The sequence below is a fragment of a genome, unplaced genomic scaffold (genome assembly GCF_019419815.1).
Source record: "Pyrus x bretschneideri cultivar Hongxiangsu unplaced genomic scaffold, Pyrus_bretschneideri_v1 Contig2, whole genome shotgun sequence".
NCBI classification, from domain to species: Eukaryota; Viridiplantae; Streptophyta; class Magnoliopsida; order Rosales; family Rosaceae; genus Pyrus; species Pyrus x bretschneideri.
In genome coordinates, this window is record NW_025999501.1 from 9,875,959 (window position 1) to 9,896,461 (window position 20,503).

At 35.7% G+C, this 20,503-nt stretch overlaps 2 protein-coding genes across 2 annotated transcripts; both read left to right on the forward strand.

The window, feature by feature from the left end:
• Positions 1-3,580: 3,580 nt before the first annotated feature.
• LOC103939448 (WRKY DNA-binding transcription factor 70-like) lies at positions 3,581-5,724 on the forward strand. The gene is made up of 3 exons (XM_048583516.1): positions 3,581-4,085; positions 4,697-4,801; positions 4,922-5,724. Exons 1-3 carry the CDS (start codon positions 3,676-3,678, stop codon positions 5,391-5,393), a joined length of 987 nt encoding a protein of 328 aa, XP_048439473.1. The 5' UTR covers positions 3,581-3,675; the 3' UTR covers positions 5,394-5,724.
• An 8,790-nt stretch (positions 5,725-14,514) lies between these two features.
• LOC108865303 (WRKY DNA-binding transcription factor 70-like) lies at positions 14,515-17,849 on the forward strand. The gene is made up of 3 exons (XM_009349536.3): positions 14,515-15,033; positions 16,836-16,943; positions 17,048-17,849. Exons 1-3 carry the CDS (start codon positions 14,597-14,599, stop codon positions 17,505-17,507), a joined length of 1,005 nt encoding a protein of 334 aa, XP_009347811.2. The 5' UTR covers positions 14,515-14,596; the 3' UTR covers positions 17,508-17,849.
• The last annotated feature ends 2,654 nt before the right edge of the window (positions 17,850-20,503 follow it).

Sequence of the window (20,503 nt, forward strand, 5' to 3'; positions counted from 1 at the left end):
AAGGAGAGTCTCTTACACCCATTAAATCAGACACACAGTTTAGCCATGTTTTGGGGGCTGGAGAGAACCAGGCATGAAAACTATAGAATTATGCGATAGAGTACGTCAGAGAAACCACATATTTATACTATATTAATATATCATTTTATGTGACAAGTAATACATACAATCAATCATATAAATTCATTAATTGACATAACATGTATACATTACTTGTCACATTAAATTGTCCACAAATAGATATATATATATATATATAAATACAAAAGTGTAAACTCCTTAATTAACATTTTTGTATAAGATCACGTACGTTGCTTTGCGCTAAGCTCTCATACCAAAAGTTGGAACCATTGAACTATTGAAGTAAGTCAATGGTCATGACTCATCCGTAGATGCATCTGGGTCGACAATGCACGCGGTTGCATTGCCTTGATCTCGTAAACATTTGTCTAAACTCACATGCGTGCAGTAGAGGCTAGTGCTCTAACTGTTATTATATTTTTATTGTTTATTCTTTCCATCAACAAAACCTAGTAAGTTGTTAATTTGTTATTGCAGTTCACACATCTTGCTTAAGATCGATGCAATTACCCATAAGACAAGGGCTGTATAACAAAGCACTCGAGCTGCACATCGGGTTTGTCTAATTTATTATAAGGCGTTTCTTGGATATTAGGAATATTTTCACAAGATCATGACAAGAATTGCAACCGTGTTTCGGTTACCAAGAAATTTTATCTTTTTGGCTTGCAAGTTAATTTCAAGTTTCTAAGAGATGGAATATGAATCTCCTTAGATGAGCACCTAATTAGAATTTACGGAGAATTTAAAAAAAAAAAAAAAATCTCTAGTTATATATGCTCTCTATCTACCTTCTTCTAAGATATGATTCACTTTAGGAGCTCCTAAATATAGAGAGGAAAAGGGAGCTCCTCCTAGTGGCTCTTTATAATTAATGCTGACTAATTTAATATTATTTTAAATAAATAAATAATTTTTATCGGCTAGTTATTGACTCATAGTCGTTATAACTCTCGAAAGTAGGGAGTACATAGAGCTCCTAAAATAACCTTTCGATAGTTGTAGTTAATACTTTGCTATAAAATAGAGAGTATAATTGGACATACCCTAAATGTGAATTTTTAATTTGGGGATTGCTTCAATACTTACATGTATATAATACAATCACCATCTGATGGGTCAGATATAATTTATGTGAATAACTGTATTTAATATAATAGCATCGAGATGGTAATTATATTCCATACTAGGATCAACCCTAAGAACTTGGGGGCACTAGGCAAGCCTTCGAAGTGGGGGCCCTAGAGTTCTTTGACCTGACCCTTTTTACATTGATATATATAAGAAATTTTTTTTGCTAAAACATGAAAAAGTCTATTTCTACATCAAATATCATTAAAAATTAATATCAAAAGAAGAAAGATATACGACATTACTTATATATTACTCGTCTTGCGTTTTTAGATAGTAATGTAGATAGGATTTTTTTTTTTTAATTTCAAGAAAAAAAAAAAAAACCTCCTAGCCGCTTAGAGCCCAGCCGATTTGCAAGAAAACGCCTCGAATCACCACTGCCCAGCGCCTAGACGCCGCCTAGGCCCTTTTTTAGAACATTAACCCATATATAATATATTAATATAAGCAAAGCATAAGTAATCAGGCAAACGATTAGATATTCAGACTCATCATAATAAAGAATCAAACCACCTTAACCAACCTATTCTATTCCACCCATTACGGCAATACCCTAAAATTGAATCCATAAACCCCTAAAAGATTGAATCCCTAAATCCCTAAAATCTTTCAAATCCTAAATCCATAGATAAATCCATAAAACCCTAAAAGATTGAATCTCTAAATACCTAAAATCTTTCAAATCCTAAAATCCCTAGAGGGAGTATGGATTCGAAAACCCTAATTCCATTTACAAACAAGCTTACAAATTAAATTACAGGAAAAAGAAGAGGACGAAGAAGTTGGAGAAGAAGTGACTTGACCGGTAAGTGGGGAAGGATATCGCCTCGCCAAGCTTACCTACCTGCCAGTCACCACCAAGTCAAATTGAAAGAGGAGTTCTTACCCAGCATGCTAAATTTTAATCATATTTTTACTGTTACAATGTTACTTATTACATTCAGTAAATGAATTAACGGTTGGATTAGTTGCATTTGACGGCTAGAAAGAATACTAGAGTGAATAGGATATATAGTAATTTCCATATACATGTAAAACTATAGTTACACTTACATGTGGTTGCAGGAAAAGGAAAAGAAGTGAAAAAAAATTTGTGAAAAATTATATTATTGCTTATGATATCATATTTTGATATTTTTATTGAATTTGAATTTTGTGTGTGTGTGTGTCTATATATATATATATATATATATATATATATATATAAAAGGTTTAGGGGCCCTTTGAAGTGGGGACCTAGGCAAGCAGGTGCTTACTTTGGCTACCTTTAGAACCGTTATTGTTCAATAGATGTAAGTATTGTAGCCAAATCAAATTAATGCTAAAAATTCTCTAATGAGAATGTATTCAAATATATAATATGTCAGCAGAAATTTGATCAATAATTTTACAAGTACTTGAGCCAATTCTAACTATTTCGAATTTATTAAATTACATTACTAATAACTAGAGATCCAATTATAGGAGGGGAAAATGACAACTTCTATTATAAATGCGTGTAACATTACTTCTATTACTATTTTGCACTACTAAAATTGAACGTTGACAATATGAACATTGAATATTCCAACTAGATACCCATTGGATACCTCATAAAGTGGTAACTATAGTGTAATAAAAAAAATGCTAATCATAATAAACGGTTATATAACTCTCATATGATCACATTTAGATGTGAAATTATTAATATAAGGTATATGAATCATGAAAATAATGTAAAAGAGGTTTTGCTCCAATGATGCTTATCCACACGTTTAGACTTGCACGGATGGACTAAATACCGTAGAACAAGGACCTTGGACATGCGATTACCACCAATCTAATTCCACTCTCAACTTGAGACTTTTAAATTGTTGGTTTAACAAAGTTCGCAAAATAGAAAAGATTAAATTTCCAGAGGGTCAAGACAAAGCCAGGTAGTAACCAATGTCTGACGACACGAGGATTACCTCATGCAATGACGACATACGGAATTGGATCCTATCCAGATCCAGTTGGTGAGGATGTAAGGAATTCCTACATCTTAACTATTCATCGTGTATCGTACGATCAGAAATTATTTGACTTTGTTTATTTAAAATTAGATACAAATAGTATCTGACGAAAACTAATCGCACGATGTACAATAAACGGTTAGAATGTGAGGATTCTTAGGATTCCCACAAAATGAATTCGGAGAGGATCCCTTCAACGACATACAGCATTCGTAGCATTACGTGGAGGTTCATCCAGCCGTTGGTGGGAAGAAAAGAAAGACGTCCAAGGCGGGGAGTGTGTCGGGTTATCTCATGACTTTCGCTGCTCCTTCCTTGAATTGTAAACTGAGGAGGAGCTCCTTTAGACGGATATAAAAGGACACCTCCCATCCATCACTTTGGCTACAGCCAACCTAACCACACCACAAACTCTCCAATATAAAATCAGTATATTAATTTGTTGTTAATCAAGAAATTAGGATTAATGGAGTGGTCGTGGCCGGAGAGTGTGCTATCAAATAGGGAGAGGATGGTGGAGGAGTTGATCCAAGGGCGTGAACTGGCAAGTCAACTTAGTAGGGGTTTCGATAATAGGCCAATCCTTGTTAATGGTGTTGATGGTGGATCAGATGAGGGTACTGTTAATAAGATTTTGGGGTCTTTTGTGAATGCCCTACTGATTTTAAATGGGAAGGAGTCTGATCAGGAGTTTGTTTCTGATCAGATTCAAGGAAATAGTAATGATGTTAGTGGCGGTGGTGGTGCAGATTCATCATCTTGGGATGGTAATCATGATCATGCAGCTGCTATTAAGTCTGAAGATTATACTGAGGAGGAGATCAGTTGTAAGAGCACTTCAACCTTCAAGGATCGTAGAGGTTCTTACAAGAGAAGGTAATTAGTTATATTTCTCTAATTAATTACTGCCTAGGTAATACTCATCAACATCTGCATTAACATATTGTTCAAAATTTCCATGCATGATTAATTGATTGTTCAATCTCAAACATTTCATGAAGAGTACAATAGTAAATAGTGTTTTACTCTGCCACTTAATCATCCACATCTATGAGATAAGAATAGTTATAATTAATTGCTCATAATAGTTGTTAGATTTATGTGGATGTGTGAACAACTATAATTATAATTAAGTTACTCACAACAGCTGTCAGATCACAACAGCTGTTATATTCTTGTGAATAAATATTATTATCGTTTTTTTATTCAAATATGCATAGAATTTTTATTGAGACAAAAGAGTGAAGACTATACCACTTGCTTTCATACGTTCATGTTCTGCCATACTTTGACAAAATTTGGATGCTGATGCTTCTATTGTTCCTTGTATTGAATGATCTAAATATCCATTCCTATCCTTCTTACCACGGCAGCAGTACCACTTAACGTTAACAGTACGTTTCATGAAAAATAGATGGGAACTTTGCCTAATTTAATAATTTAAAAGTTCCAATAACAGAAAATTGCAACTTGTTGATTCCTTGCAGAAAGACTTCACACTCTTGGACAAGAGACATTCCTGCTTTGATTGCCGACGGTCATGCATGGAGAAAGTATGGACAAAAAAATATCCACAATGCCAAGCATCCAAGGTACATGCATATATGCGATTTACACGATTTACCTCGTAAAATTGTAAGAAATTTCAATAATTAAAATGGTAATACTTTCAAAAATGAAGTTGACCATAGTTATGTTAAATATATATGCAGGAACTACTTTAGATGCACTCATAAATACGATCAAGCGTGCAAAGCAACCAAGCACGTGCAACAAGTTCAAGATCATCCACCATTGTTTCGAACAACATATTATGGCGCCCACAGTTGCAGAGACTACCTCAAAACTTCTGAATTGGTCTTGGATTGCACAAATCCTAGAGATTCTTCAAAGTTTATTAGTTTTGACAACGCCAATTGTTTTACAAACAAACAAGAGCACCCATTTCCCGCATCCTTCAGTTCATCATCAGTTAAAAAAGAACTAATCGTCAAGGCAACAAGTGATCATACGGTGACAAGCCACCACAACCATTCGCTACCCAGTGATTATCTCGTGTTGCATGATGATCTGATGGAATTCGCGTCCTCTGAGCCCATGGGCGGGTTTTCATCAAGCATTGATCAGTATGATCACGACGATGTGTTTTTGAGGATGATTGCCGAGTCTTACTTTGATATATAATCAAACTTTGCAGATTATTTGCACTAGATGATCACTACACGCGAAACGAACGCAATTACATAATTGTCAAAGGATGAGGAGAGGGTGAACGTGGATGGTCTCTAGGCCCAAAGAGTGCTTGCCTGGAGGGGAAATCAAGTGGTAGAAGAAGAAAAAAGTCCGAGTTGAAGAATCTCAATCCATTTGTCGGATACTTTTTTTTGGTCACATTTGTCGGATACTTTTAGGTGTCGCTGGGCATCGACAATAAGCGAAAATAAGAATGTTGTGTTCATAGTTTTTGTAGTGGATTTTTTTTTGAAATGTAAGTAAACTAAAATTTTAAGCGACTTGTCATATTAATTTTTCGAAATTATTAATTTATCATCTCTATGTTCTTGTTAAGTTTAGATCCAAAATAAGTCATGTGCATTTGTACTTAGGATTATTTCGGACTTTGCCCTCATTTTTACAAGTTTTTTTTTTAATACAAGTATATATTTACACTAGGGGGCTGAGTAATAAAGTGGTTTCGGATATTTGACCTCCTTTTTACAAGTTCTCTACTTCTCTTTGGTATGAACCCAAAATCCAAAAATTTTGGCTAGTAAAAAAATATGTCGTGTTTGTTTCAAAAAATTATGGTGAACTACCAAAATGTATATTAGGCTAACCAAGATGAGGTTTAACTAATTGCAAGTAGGAATGGGCAATAGTTATGGCGGGCGGGTAACCGTGGTTATTTATCTATAACCATTTAAATCCTTATCACATAACCGTTTTACCCGTCGGTACTTGCATAAACGGGTACCCCATACCCATAACCGTTTATAAATGGGTAACCATACTCATAACCACATACCATTTTTTACTCATTTCGTTTACGCATATTTTTTCAAGTTGAAAATAATATATATATATATATATATATATATTTTTTTTTGGCATAGTTTTATTCAAATTCCATAATTGTATTTCTTTTCTTTTTTTTTTTCTAAACTAAATCATATTGGAAGGAAAATTCATGCTTTTTTAATTAACTTTTCGGTTACACCAAGCATGTCTACAATTAAAACATCTAGACTGAGGTTAAAATAAATCAAATTCCAGATATATGATTACAATGTAAAGTTTCTAAAAATTCAAGGTAATTATTCTCTTGAATACTAGATGATTCAAAGCTCCGAAATATCCAAAACTAAACTTTTGAACGCTCTAATGATTTAGTACGTTCAATCACAAAGTCTCATCGACTCATTATCACCAAAAGAGGCGTACGAAAGATATATATGAATTGAATTAGTATCCCAATTAGTCAACAGTAACCCAAAAAAAAGATTAAACAAGGAAATGTAACAAATTTTCGTGGTGATAATCAAATAATTAATTCGATTAATTCCCATTTTGCTAATTTTTTTGCCACATTGCACTATTATGTTCTATCACTATTTGGAAACCAAATCCCATGCAATCTACAGCAGTCCGACCTTGCCTTGCCTGAGTTGGTAAAGCGGACGACTGTGGTGGGTAATAGGCTCTCAGCCATCCTTAGGTCACCGGTTCGAATCTGGCAGGTCGGATTTAAGTTTTGGTTAAACCATTTTTTTTTTTTTGGAACTTTAATGAAAAGCTCTCGGTACTGTTCACTTTAACGAAAAACCACATTTTTACATTAAAAATCAATCCTGGTACTATTCACTTTACTCTTTATTTTGTTCTTATCGTTAAAACTCAAAATTTTCAAACCCTTTTCATTAGTTTTTTTTTTTTTTTTTTTTGACCTTTTTCGATTTAAAAATATTTCTCGTACGTCGAAGTTCAGTTTTCCGTTTTTCTCTTGGGGTCAAAATTTCCATTTTTCATGATCAACAAAATTCAGTTATAACAAGGTTGCACACCAGCTGTTTGATATTATGATAGTGATGAGAAAGGAAAGAGAGGAAGGGAAAAAAACGACGACACCTTTCTATGCTCATTCAAATTACCCCTCCCATCAAACAAGTTCAAATCCCCACTCAAATAAACCACGAACTTCAAAATTCAGATAGAAAGCATTTACCAGTCAATAACACTCATCAAACCATTCCAAAACCAATGCAGACAACACAAACAAAACCATTCGTAAAAGACTAAAATATACACTATAATTAAAATAAAAAGGAAACCATTAATACATTATGTATTGCACAACAAAAACTCTTTTAAGTCAAAGGATCATTCTCTTTGATGTTACATGATGCACCATTTAACTATGCTGATTGTTTTGCTCTTTTCCGTTGATGTGCAGGTATATATTATCCACTGCTTTTTCAAGAACTTCTGCATTAACAGATTGGAGTAGTGTTTTCTATTCTGTGATTTATACTTCACTCCCAACAATTGTTGTTGGTATACTGGACAAAGACTTGAGCCACACGACACTGTTACAATGTCCAAAACTCTATGGTGCGGGCCATAGACACGAGGCATACAATTTAAATCTCTTCTGGATCACAATGCTTGACACCCTATGGCAGAGTCTTGTTCTCTTCTATGTACCCCTCTTCACGTATAAGGATAGCTCAATAGACATATGGAGCATGGGCAGTTTATGGACAATAGCAGTTGTTGTTCTTGTCAACATACATTTGGCAATGGACATTCATCGTTGGGTATCCATCACTCATATTGCAGTATGGGGTTCAATAATCAAGTATGCGTGTATGGTGGTATTGGATTCTATACCCGTCTTTCCTATTTACTGGATAGATTCGTTGACTTCTGCTTTTGTTTTTCTGTTTTGAAACGTATAATGTTTTATTGCGTTAAGCTGATTGTCCCCCACATTCTCTTTTGGGTGCAGGACTATATACCATTTGGCAAAGTTTCCCACATATTGGATCTCCATTTTGCTTATAACGGTTGTCGCGTTGGTCCCTCGCTTAATTTTCAAAGTTGTAAATCGTATTTTTTGGCCTTCAGATATTCAGATAGCTGCTGATGAGATTTTACATAGACAACGTAAACATTTGAGCTCAAAGCAAGATGACATGTATTACAGGCTTCGAGACAAATGTTCATTCTGAGATGGCTTCGCTTGTGTTTGTCTGTCATGCAGCTTTCCAACGGAATGCAGTTATACAGTATCAAAGGTGAGCTTTTTTTTCAAAGATACATAAGATATTGTTGATGGAGCATTCTTCTAAACAATTTGCATGGCTAGGTACCCTAGTTGAAAATATTGTATGAAACTCAATAATTATACAGTACTGGTTTATTTCATTATTTGGTATTTGGGAGAAAATTTAGTGTCTAACCTATATTAACCAAGGATCATGTATGCAGTAGAGAGAGAGAAAGAAGATTGACAGAGATCAATGAAGGAGAAGAGAAAGAATTGAGAGAAACTTAGAGAGGAAGAAACTGTATTTTCTGTATTGATATTCTTTGTTAGTTACAACTGTTTTCTTACAAGGTATATATGCTAATTACAGTAGATTACAAGATAAGCAACTATTACAACAATCTTAACTGCCTACTACATCTTATGACACTTGACAAGACTACAACCATTGGATCTATTACTCCTAACAACCTATTCATGAGTAATGAGTTGATGCCTTTGTGTCCAAACGAATCAACGTTGTGTTTTATAACAACTTGTTATCGTACATGTAAAATCCGAATCATAACATTACTTGATGTTTCTTTCCTCTGGTTCTGCAGATTAGTTGCAATAGCTGACTACATGCGAAAAAATCATAATTATTTGACAACAGAACGGAGTATCCCGTCATCCCGTCAAAAGATAAGAAGAACGGAAGGTGGACGGTCTAGTCCAAATGAGCGTGGTGGATACAGAAAACTTGTTTGGCTAACTACAGTCGGGAAGGGGAATCTGGTGGAAGAAAAAAAGAAGAAAGAAAGCCCGAGTTGAGAAATCTCAAGCAATCTGTCGAATACTTTTAGATGTCGTCAGGCATTGGCAATAAATAAGATGGTTGCGTTCATAGCTTTGTCATGATGTAGTGCAGAGAGAGGGGAAACCTAAAGGAAAGAGAGGGAGAGGGAAGAAAGAAAAAAACAGAAGAAAAAAAAAAACCAGAGTTTATAATAGGTTGGTGTAGAGATCAGATCTGTCCTTTTTTTTTTCGGGTTTTTATCGTTTATAGTCAAAAAATTTGGCCACCCAATTCATAAATGTCAGTTTTTATAAAAAAATTCAATTAGAGCAGAAAACTCAACTGAATAGGCTTATATGCCCTCTAAATTAAATTCTAATTACCATTTAGAACCCAAAACCCTTTCAAAGTTTTTGCACGGTTGTTCAGCGAGGAATGGAGATGGAAAAGGTCGGGGACCAGTTGCAGGCATATAGAACAAGGAATATATAGTCAGCTGCGGCATTGAAAAAGTCGACACTTTTTTTATATGAATTTTTATTTTATTTTATGGAATCGATTAAAAAGTGTATATGCTCCATGCTAAGGTCGAATTTATAAGCTTTTTTCTTGGAAGAAAATAAACAATCAATGAGATCAAACTTCGTCATTCTTCGTCATTGCCGTCAAAACCCTAATACTAAATGCCAGTTAATTGTTACACAGAAATATGCAGAAATTTTGTTCAATGAAATTATCATTATGACCTATGTTGTAGCTTTATCAAGTATGAAATGAATTTGACAGTTGTTTGTGCTCAATCTTTTTCGTTCATTCTACTTTTTGAGTTTGGGATCCGGATATTATCAGACATTCAAACTCTAAAACCGAAAAGAAGGCCATCTCTTGTTAGTTTAAATTTATACAGTTTTCAATGGTGAGGGCATTTGAGTCTATTTACTTGGTCTTTTTGCTATATTTGAATTTTTTAATAAAAACTGGTATTTATGAATTGAGATGTTAAATTTTGGCTAAAAATGATAAATACTGTTTTTTTTTTTACAGCTTAATGTATAAAATGAAAAAAAAAAAAAGGAAGAAAATTTCATGATATTTCATCCTTTGTATCATCTTAGTTTTCGTTTTTGCTGATTTGCTAATTTTCACTCTACTTACATAGTGCAATTTTTCTTTAACGGTCCGGACTATGGTTTATGATAAGAATAACTAAAAGTATGCTTTTGGATAACTAAAAGGTTTATTTGACCAAAAAAAAAAAAAAAACTAAAAGGTTTATGATAGGAAAAATTTAAAGTTACCAGTGGACTATAAAAGTACTTTAGAATAGATTTTTGAGTTTAAAATTTGAATAGAGTTTAACTTTAAGTACTTTTTTTCTTCACAAATAAATTGAGTTTTATTTTAGATAATATGTTCTTAGTGGGGGATGAGTTTCGTGAGGAAAGAAAGACACAAGACCTTGATATTTGGTTTTACGGAAAAAAAGAGTGAATTAACTCTGTTACTTTGTTGAGTAGAGATTTTTTTGGCGTGGATCGGGAAATTTGAGTTTGGTAGAAATGAGCCTTATTGTTAATTAGTATAATACATAGATGCGATGATTTTGATTTTTATAAAATAAGGACCGCACTTATTAAACTCACCACTATATTAATAATGTTTTTTGAATTTAACGCGTATAAACTACTGTTGAATTTTTAATAAAAGTTCTATTATACTTTTAACAAAAGCCCTAAAAGTAGTCTTTTGATAAATAAAGAAATCCTAAAAGTAGAAGTATTTTTCACAAAAGCATTTATAAACGGGTCTTCAATTTCAAAATTTTATGGACCTGATAGATCCTGTTAACAACTAAAGCCTAAAGGTGAGGTTGTATAAAATTCCTAATCAAATTAGCAGACACGGTTAAGTGAATGGATGATCTCTTGCATTGACCAATTTTTGGAATTATATCACAAACCATATCTTCCAATAATAAAATAATAAAGTGGCTTGCAACACATGCTTAAATTATTTTAACTTGATTCCCAGAAAAAAAAACAAATACGAACAGTGTGAACGTAATCTAGGGTGACTAGAAGTTTGAACAACAGAAATGTGCTCAAACAATAATATTTTCAACTTGTCCAATTTTCTAGTCCGTTCAGGACGGGAACACAGCTGACTTTTGGCATCAGATACACTTTGTTATTGTAAGAGGATTGTTGGAGTTACGTACTCTCTCTACTGCAATCATAATTCTAGGTAAAACTTGACCTGAAATTGAATTTTGCAGGCTTTTTCTATCAGTTTCTTCACCCAGCGAAGGTAACTTTCTACTGTCATACCTTTTCGATAATTCGAATCGTTTCAGTTCAAGGGGAAAAAAAGAAAAACTGTAGCAGAAAAAAGAGGTGACAAAAGGGTTTAGTGTTTACTAGGCATGAAAAATTTAAAATTATTGGATAGAGTATGCTAGAGAAACCACATACATATTTATACCATAATGGTATACCATCTCATGTAACAAGTGATACATACAATTGTCATTTAGTGATATAAATTCATTAATTGACATTGCATGTACATATCACTTATCACATCAAATTGTACACAAATACATAATACAAAAGTGTAATCTCCCTAGTATTTTTGTATAAGAAATCAAATTGTACGTTGCTTTGCGCTAAGCTCTCATACCATAAGTTGAACTTTTGCACTATCGAACTAAGTCAATGGTCACGACTCGTAGATGCATCTGGGTCGACAATGCACGTGGTTGCATTGCCTTAATCTCTCAAACATTTGTCTAAACTCACATGCGTGCAGTAAAGGCTAGTGCTCTAACTATTATTATAATTTTATTGTTTATTCTTTCCATAAACAAAACCTAGTAAATTGTTTGTTATTGCAGTTCACAAATCTTGCTTAAGATCGATGCAATTACCCCTAAGACAAGGGCTGTATAAGAAAGCAGTCAAGCTGGTGCAGATCGGCGTTGTCTCATTTATTATAAGGGTAATGTTAGGAAGATCAACTCTTTAAATCAAATTTTGTAAATTATATAACGTGATTATTGATTTACGTGCTTATTTTTTACCGGTGTCATAACATATAATTTACAAATTTAGTCTAAAACACTAATTTACCTAACATTACCGTAAGTTGTGTTCCTAGATATTAGGAATACCGTAGTAGTGTTCTTAGATATTAGGATTATTTTCACAAGATCATGAAAAGAATTGTAACTGAGTTTTGGTTTGGTTACCAAGAAATTTTGTCTTTCTTGCTTACAAGTTAATTTCAAGTTTGAGGGATGAAATATATATGAATCTCCCTCAATGAGATCCCAACTAGAATTTAGGGAGAATTTCATAAAACTTAAAATAGGAATTCATTTAGGAACTCTTAAATACAGAGAGGGGAAAGGAGCTTCTAGTGGCTCTCTATAATTAATGATAGTTAATTTGATAAATAAATAATTTTTGTTGGCTAATTATTGACTCATAGTCATTATAACTTTCTAAAGAAGGGAGTACAGAGAACTCCTAAAGTAAAATTTTAATAGTTTTAGTTAAAACTTCGCTATAAAATAAAGAGCATGATTGGAGATACTTTAAAATTTGAATTTAATTTGATGATCAGTATAATATTTAATTACTAGAGATCCAATTAAAGGAGCGAGAATGACCACTTCTATAATAAATGCACGTAACATTACATCTATTACTATTTTCCACTGCTAAAATTGAACATTGACAATATGAACTTTGAATATACCAACTAAACTACCATTGGATGCCTCGTAAAATAGTTATAATATAATAAAAGGTTATATAACTATCATACGATCACATTTAGAATTGAAATTATGAATATAAGGTATATGAATCATGACAATAATATAAAAAAAGTTTTGCTCCAATGATGCTTATTCACACGTTTAGACTTGCATGGACGGACTAGATACCGTAGAACAAGGACCTTGGGGATGTAACTACCACCTTAGTGTCGTCTTATCAACAAACCCTAAAGGTACTATCGTAATTTTGGCCAATAATTTTTGTCTGGTCCAACTGGGACGAGGTGGGATTGATTAGGATAAGATAAATAATAACAACTTGAGATATTTAAATTGTTCGTTTAATAAAGTTAGCAAAATAAAAATGACTAAATTTCCAGAGGGTTAGACAAGGCCAAGTAGGAACCAGTGGCTGATGACGCTAGGGTTACCTCATGCAATGACGACATACAACATTCGTTTAAGTGGACGCTCATCCAGCCGTTGGTCGGAAGAAAGACGTCAAAGGCGGGGAGTGCAAGGCCGGTTTAGAGATTTTTGAGATTCGGGGTAACGCCAAAAAAATGTGCCCTCATTTCAATTAAAAAATTATTTGTTTTTACATGTAAGACATCGATAAAATTATATTTAGAAAAACACTTCAACCTCAGTAATTTAGAAACACAGAAAAACTAATTTATTTTGTATCGAGAGAAGGAAGCAAAAAAACTTCAGGCTTACAAGTAGATAGATTATGAGTTTTGTCTTCCACCTAAACTTTTAAAGTGTTTTTTTATAAATTGTGAAATGTTTTTTCTTATTTACTAACCACGTCATCAAAAATTTAGTCTACACATTATCCTTTGTTGAAGATTAGACTTGAATTGGAACGAATGTTTAAAAATAGCAACCTACATAGTTACTAGCTAGTAATTAAAAATAAATTAACAACCAAACAAAAATTCGTAAAATTGAAAAAAATAAACATGTACATAGCATTTCGAACTTAGGACCTATCGTTAATTTTTAATACAAAAACCATTGTTTCTAATAACTTTTAATCATTTAGCCAAATTTTATAAATTTATGCTGTTATGAAAAGAAATTTGTAAAAATTAGAATTTAAATAAGCACACATGGTGTTTTGAACCCAAGACCTCACTAATTTCAAACAACAAAATCATCAATTCTAGTTAAATTTCTTTATCATTAAACCAAATTTTATAAATTTATACAACCAAATTTTATAAATTTATACTCTTATGAAAACGTATATAAATATACCACACTAATAATTTTGGTGCCTCTAATTTTTTTGGATTGCAGAGGGTCGGTCGCCCTGCCCGCACTGGGCCTGGGCCGGCCCTGGGGGAGTGTGTCGGATTGTCTCATGGACCTTCATTTCTCCTTCCTTGAATTGTAAGCTGACCAGGAAGGCTCCTTTTGACGTGTATAAAAGGATACCTCCCATCCAGAAATTTAGCTACAGCTAAAGCACCGCAAACCATCACAGAAACACAGAGAGATCAATTAATTTTTAATCGTTATATTAGTTACTTGTTAATCAGGAGAGATTAGGATAAATGGAGTGGTCTTGGCCGGAAAGTGTGCTCTCAAATGGGGAGAGGGTGGTGGAGGAGTTGATCCAAGGGCGTGAACTGGCAAGTCAACTTAGTAAGGCTTTTGCTAATAGATCACTTGTTGTTAATGGTGATGATGGGGGATCGGCTGAAGGTATTGTTAATAAGATTTTGGGGTCATTTGTGAATACCCTTTTGATTATAAATGGGAAGGAGTCTGATCAGGAGTTTGTTTCTGATCAGATTCAAGGAAATAGTAGTGGAGTCAATGGTGGTAGTACTGGTGTTAGTGACGGTGGTCGTGGTGGTGGATATTCATCATCTTGGGATGCTAATCATGATCATGCAGCTAATATTAAGTCTGAAGATTATAACGAGGAGGAGATCAGTTGTAAGAGCACTTCAACCTTCAAGGATCGAAGAGGTTCCTACAAGAGAAGGTAATTAGTTATATTTCTCTAATTAATTACTACCTAGGTAATATTCATCAACATCTGCATTAACATATTGTTGCAAATGGATTTTTTTTTCAGTTAAATAATTTTTCCATGTATGATTATTTGATTGTTCAATCTCAAGTATCTGTGTATGAAATGTAAGAGTTTTTGACTTTGACAATTAATCATCCCACTTGTGCATGATAAGGAAAGCTGTAATTAATTTGCTCATAATAGTTGTTAGATTCCTATTGATGACTATAATTATAATTCATTTACTCACATAATAGCTATTAGATTCCTGTGGATGAATATGTTTATTTATTTATTTTATTCAATAATGCATAGAATTTATGTAGAGACAAAATATCGAAGACTACCACTTGCTCTCATATGTAATTTTATACCATATTCTGACAAAATTTGAATGCTTATGTTGTTCCTTATGTCTAATTGATTTGTTCATAATAGTTGTTAGATTATGTGGATGTGTAAAGAACTATAATTACAATTAATTTGCTCACAACAGCTGTTAGATTCCTGTGAATGAATGTAATTAATATATTTTTATTTAATAATGCATAGAATTTCTATTGAAACAAAAGAGTGGCGACTACCACTTGCTCTCATATGTTCACGTTGTGTCGTATTCTGACAAAATTTTGATGCTTTTACTGTTCGTTATATTTAATGATCTAAGGGGGCGTTTGTTTGCCCTCACTAAGTTGGACTGGACTGGACTGGACTAGCTATTAGTCCAATACTGTGTTTGTTCCATGCTGGGACTAACATTAATGAGACTAAAGGGGATTAGCATGGACAAAACCCTTCACTAAGAGGTCTTAGTGAGACCCCCCAATAACCATGGGACTAGCTAAGACTATCCTTTATTTCTCGTCCTTGTCATGCTCAACGACCACTCCCGACAGACTCCTCATCATCTCTAGTCACCTAGATCAATCATTAACTTTCCGACTCTCTTTCAGATCCATTTCACAACCAACTTTCATATAAAATATACCAAATTGAAGCTGGGAGTGACAAGATTACGATTTTACTTGAATCGAGGCCAAAATGTGGTCGAATGTGGCCGGAAAATGGCCTGGAAGTCTTGGCCTGTTTGGGCTTCTTCAAATCCATGACAGATTCAAGCATACAAAGCTAAGATCTCGGTCCAGGTATGGTGATGAATTTTTTGGCAATGCTAACTTCATCCAATTTAATGAGGGTTTGCCAAAAAACACATCGGGAAAATTGGAGCCGTGAGGTTCCGTTCGAACAACACATAGCTAGAGAGGGAGGGAGGACAGAGAAATAGAGACTGGAATCAATAAGGAGTTTGACCAGGAATGAGAAAGAGACATGAATTGAGAGGTCTGAGAGGAAAAAAAGAGGGAGAGGGTGGGAAGATGAGAGAAGAGGAAAAGAGTGGGATGGAAATGGTAGGAAAAGATGGAGAAAAAGATAAGATCATAATAAAATATTAATAATTTATATATTAAATAAAACAATATTAGAATTTGTTATTATCCAGCTTCTTAGTCTAATACTGCACCAAACACTTCACTAAGTTAGTCCAGTTTAGTCTAATCTAAGCCAGTCCAGCTTAGTCCTTGAAGCTAATCCAGTCCGAGATAGTCCGACGCAACAAACGCCCCCTAAATGTCCTCACTTCTATCCTCCTTACCATGGCAGTATTACCACTTAACGTTAACCGTACATTTTATATATAAAAAAAAAGATAGGAATTTTTCCTAATTTAATGTTAAAAGTTTTAAGAAGGAGTTGCAACTTGTTCCTTCCAGAAAGGCTTCACACTCTTGGACTAGAGACACTCCTACTTCGAATATTGATGACAGTCATGCATGGAGAAAGTACGGACAGAAAGTTATCCACAATGCCAAGCATCCAAGGTACATGAACGATTTACCTTGTAAAATTGTAACAAATTTCAATAATTAAAATGGTAAAAATTTCAAGAAATAAGGTTGACCATATTTATGTTATATGTATGCAGGAACTACTTTAGATGCACTCACAAATACGATCAAGCGTGCAAAGCAACCAAGCAAGTGCAACAAGTTCAAGATCATCCACCAGTGTTTCGAACCACATATTATGGTACCCACACGTGCAGAGACTACCCCAAAGCTTCTGAACTGGTCTTGGATTGCACTAGTCCTAGAGATTCCTCAAAATTCATTAGTTTTGACAACGCCAACTGTTTGGAAAACAAACAAGAGCACCCATTTTTCACATCCTTCGCTTCATCATCAGTTAAAGAAGAACTGATCGTCAAGGCAACAAGTGATCATACGGTGACAAGCCACAACAACCATTCGTCACCGAGTGATTATCTACTGTCGCATGATGATCTGATGGCATTCGATTCCTTTTGGCCCATGAGCGAGTTTTCATCAAGCATTGATCAGTATGATCGTGACGATGTGTTTTTGAAGATGATTGCCGAGGCTTAATGAAGTTTTGCTGATTAGTTGCAATAGCTGACTACATGCGAAACGAACGCAAGTACATAATTGTCAAAGGATAAGGAGAGGGGGCGAACGTAAATGGTCTCTAGGCCAAAAGAGTGCTTGCCTGGAGGGGAAATCAAGTGGTAGAACAAGCAGAAAGTCCAAGTTGAGGAATTTCAATCCATTTATCGGATACTTTTAGGTGTCGCTGGGCATCGGCGATAGAGAAAATAAGAACGTTGTGTTCATCGCTTTTGTCATGAATTTCGTGGTGCAAAGATAGGGGAAACCTAAAGGAAAGAGAATAGGAAATAAAAAAGAAAAAAGAAAAATCAGTTTATGCAATAGGTTTTAGTAGAGATCAGATCTGTCTTTAGCTTAATTTGCATACAAAACAAAATGGAGAAATTATATGTCATTTCATCCTTTATTGCGAAAGTATTTATTATAAACAGAAATATTTCTTACAAAAACATTTTCAAATGAGTCCCTGTATTGTATAATTTGAACTTCAATTTTGAATTGGTTGATGGTATTTCCGGAAAGGAACTATTCCAATTCCAATGGACCCTAACAAATTCAATCTACTAAAACTAAAAATCAATTGAATCATTATTCATAAACACAGTGTGCTTGTGATTTTGCCCTCGTATTTTTATGCTAATTTTTTTATATACTTGTTTGGGCCCAAAATATTATGATTGGGCCGAGCAGCAAGACGTGCTCGGCCCAGGGTAATAACACATGCTATGGGCCAAGTAATGAGACTCGGACCAGCTGGCAGGGTCGGCCAGATCCGATCTTAAGTAGTCCAGATAAACGAGGAAAGGTCGAGGAAATCCTGATGCAACCAGGATTCTCGACCGGCAAGGGATAGAACCTCAAAAGTAGGAGAATTCAGAATCCCAATAGGACTGGGATTGTTTGAGTTAAAGGTAAGATGGGACAAGGACTCCCAATCCAAATCAGAATGGGAATCAAGGAACGAGGTGCTATAAATACAAGAAATTACGCAATAGAAAAGACCCTCCACAATCAGCATACAATTGCCCTGCGCAAATTCTCTCAAACACCTTGAGATTTTTCCTTTTCTTTTCCCGCCGACACACCTTCAGTTTGGATAAACAGCACTGTGGAAGCAACCGGTGAGCACCTTCAGTTTGGATAAACAGCACTGCTGCCGCAGAATCAGCCGACCAAGACACACCTTCAGTTTGGATAAACAGCACTGCGTCGAGGTCGACCGATTATCTATCTAAGTCTCGGCCGAGAAAGGTTTTCGAACCTTTGTTGGTAGAGGTCATCTTACTAAGCCGCTTCGGCATAGTTGGGTGTTACGAATTGCCTTGCTCGGCGTATTGGAGGCCGAGTGAGTTTATGATTGGATACTCACAAGTAAGTTTCAGGGTTCGGCATTCCGACGGCCGAACTACGTTTACCATCAAGACATATATCACATTCGAGTACCTGTGCCCGTATAGTTTGGTCTCAATTCGGCGTGCTTATACTCTTACGAATATAATCACAGTGGCCGAATCAGGCTTCGACGAGTTGTGAACTCCGTAGAATTAGTAGCCTTGTCTTCAGGCTATAGAATCCAGAGACCGAGAGCGTTCCTTCCTCGGTCGCAATCGCAAGATACAGAAGTCAACAGCGCGCTCAACGCGACCGCATCAAATTTTACTCCTCGGCCGAGCTCGGCCGACGAGTTGGCACGCCCCGCATTCAACCGAAGGACATTAGTTAGCTCATTAGTTATTCGGCCTGCGCGCCACGTAGGTTCTGTAATTTTTGTAGTCAACATTTTGGCACGCCCAGTGGGACCATTGTGCTAAACCTTCGGAGTTCATGACCGTAGAGACACGGTCTACCAAGAAGAAAATGAACATGGGAAAGTCAACAGCTGACTTACCAGTGCAAGGCCTCGGGCAGGATTCGCAACCAGCAAAAAATCCGGTCATTGCTTTGCCACCCGAGGCTACAAGTGTGACCCGCCGAGAGAATGAGATCTGTCTCGGTGGGCAACCTCACAACGCGGCGATCCCGAATCAAACGACGCCCGTATTTGTGGAGGGGATAGTGGAAGACTGCGACGATGATGGTGGAGAAGGCTCTGATCCACCAACTAGGTCGTTTCTTCGAAGACGACTTGATGAACAGTATCGTCAGGTCGAACACTCGATTGGTCAAAGGATGAATGATTTGCTAGAAGCAATACGAAGTAACAATGATACGCAGACCAGAATGCTCGAGTTATTGGTTAGTAAAGCCTTCGAAGATGGCCCGGTTGGCCAACCCCGGCAGCTCTCAACGAATGTTCCCGTACCAGCCGAGAGAGGGTCCACTCGGCCGCAACCGGTTACCTTAGAAAGAAGGGGACCAGGAAACAGATCCGAGGGACCGAGCCAGGGAGAAGAAGCCGCCTCCGTGAACATGACCGAAGTCCAGAGAATGATTGATTCGGCCTTGAAGAAAGGACCGAAGTTTCCAAAATTCATTCATCCATACCCGGCTTACGTAGAAAGGTTTGAATACCCACGGGGATTTAAGATCCCTGATTTCAGCCTCTTCGCTGGGGAATCGTCTTTGTCCTCATTAGAACATGTGGCTCGGTTCACGGCGCAGTGTGGAGATGTTAATAGCGACTTCTACAAACTACGTCTGTTTAATTTTTCATTGACAGGCTCCGCTTTCGCCTGGTACATTAATCTTCCACCCAATTCTGTGCAGAGTTGGGAGGAGTTGGTCGAAAAATTCCATGAACAATTCTATCGGCCAGGGATGGAGATGTCAGTATCATCCTTGGCCAGGATGGCTCAAGCATCCGATGAATCTCCAATGGAGTACTTAACAAGGTTCAAGTCGGCCAGGAATTGGTGCCGAGTACCACTCCCCGAAGTGGAATTCGTCAGGATTGCTCTCAACGGATTAGACGTGGAGTACAAAAAGAAGTTCCTGGGGGCAAACATTCGCGATATGTACGAACTTGCTCAACATGT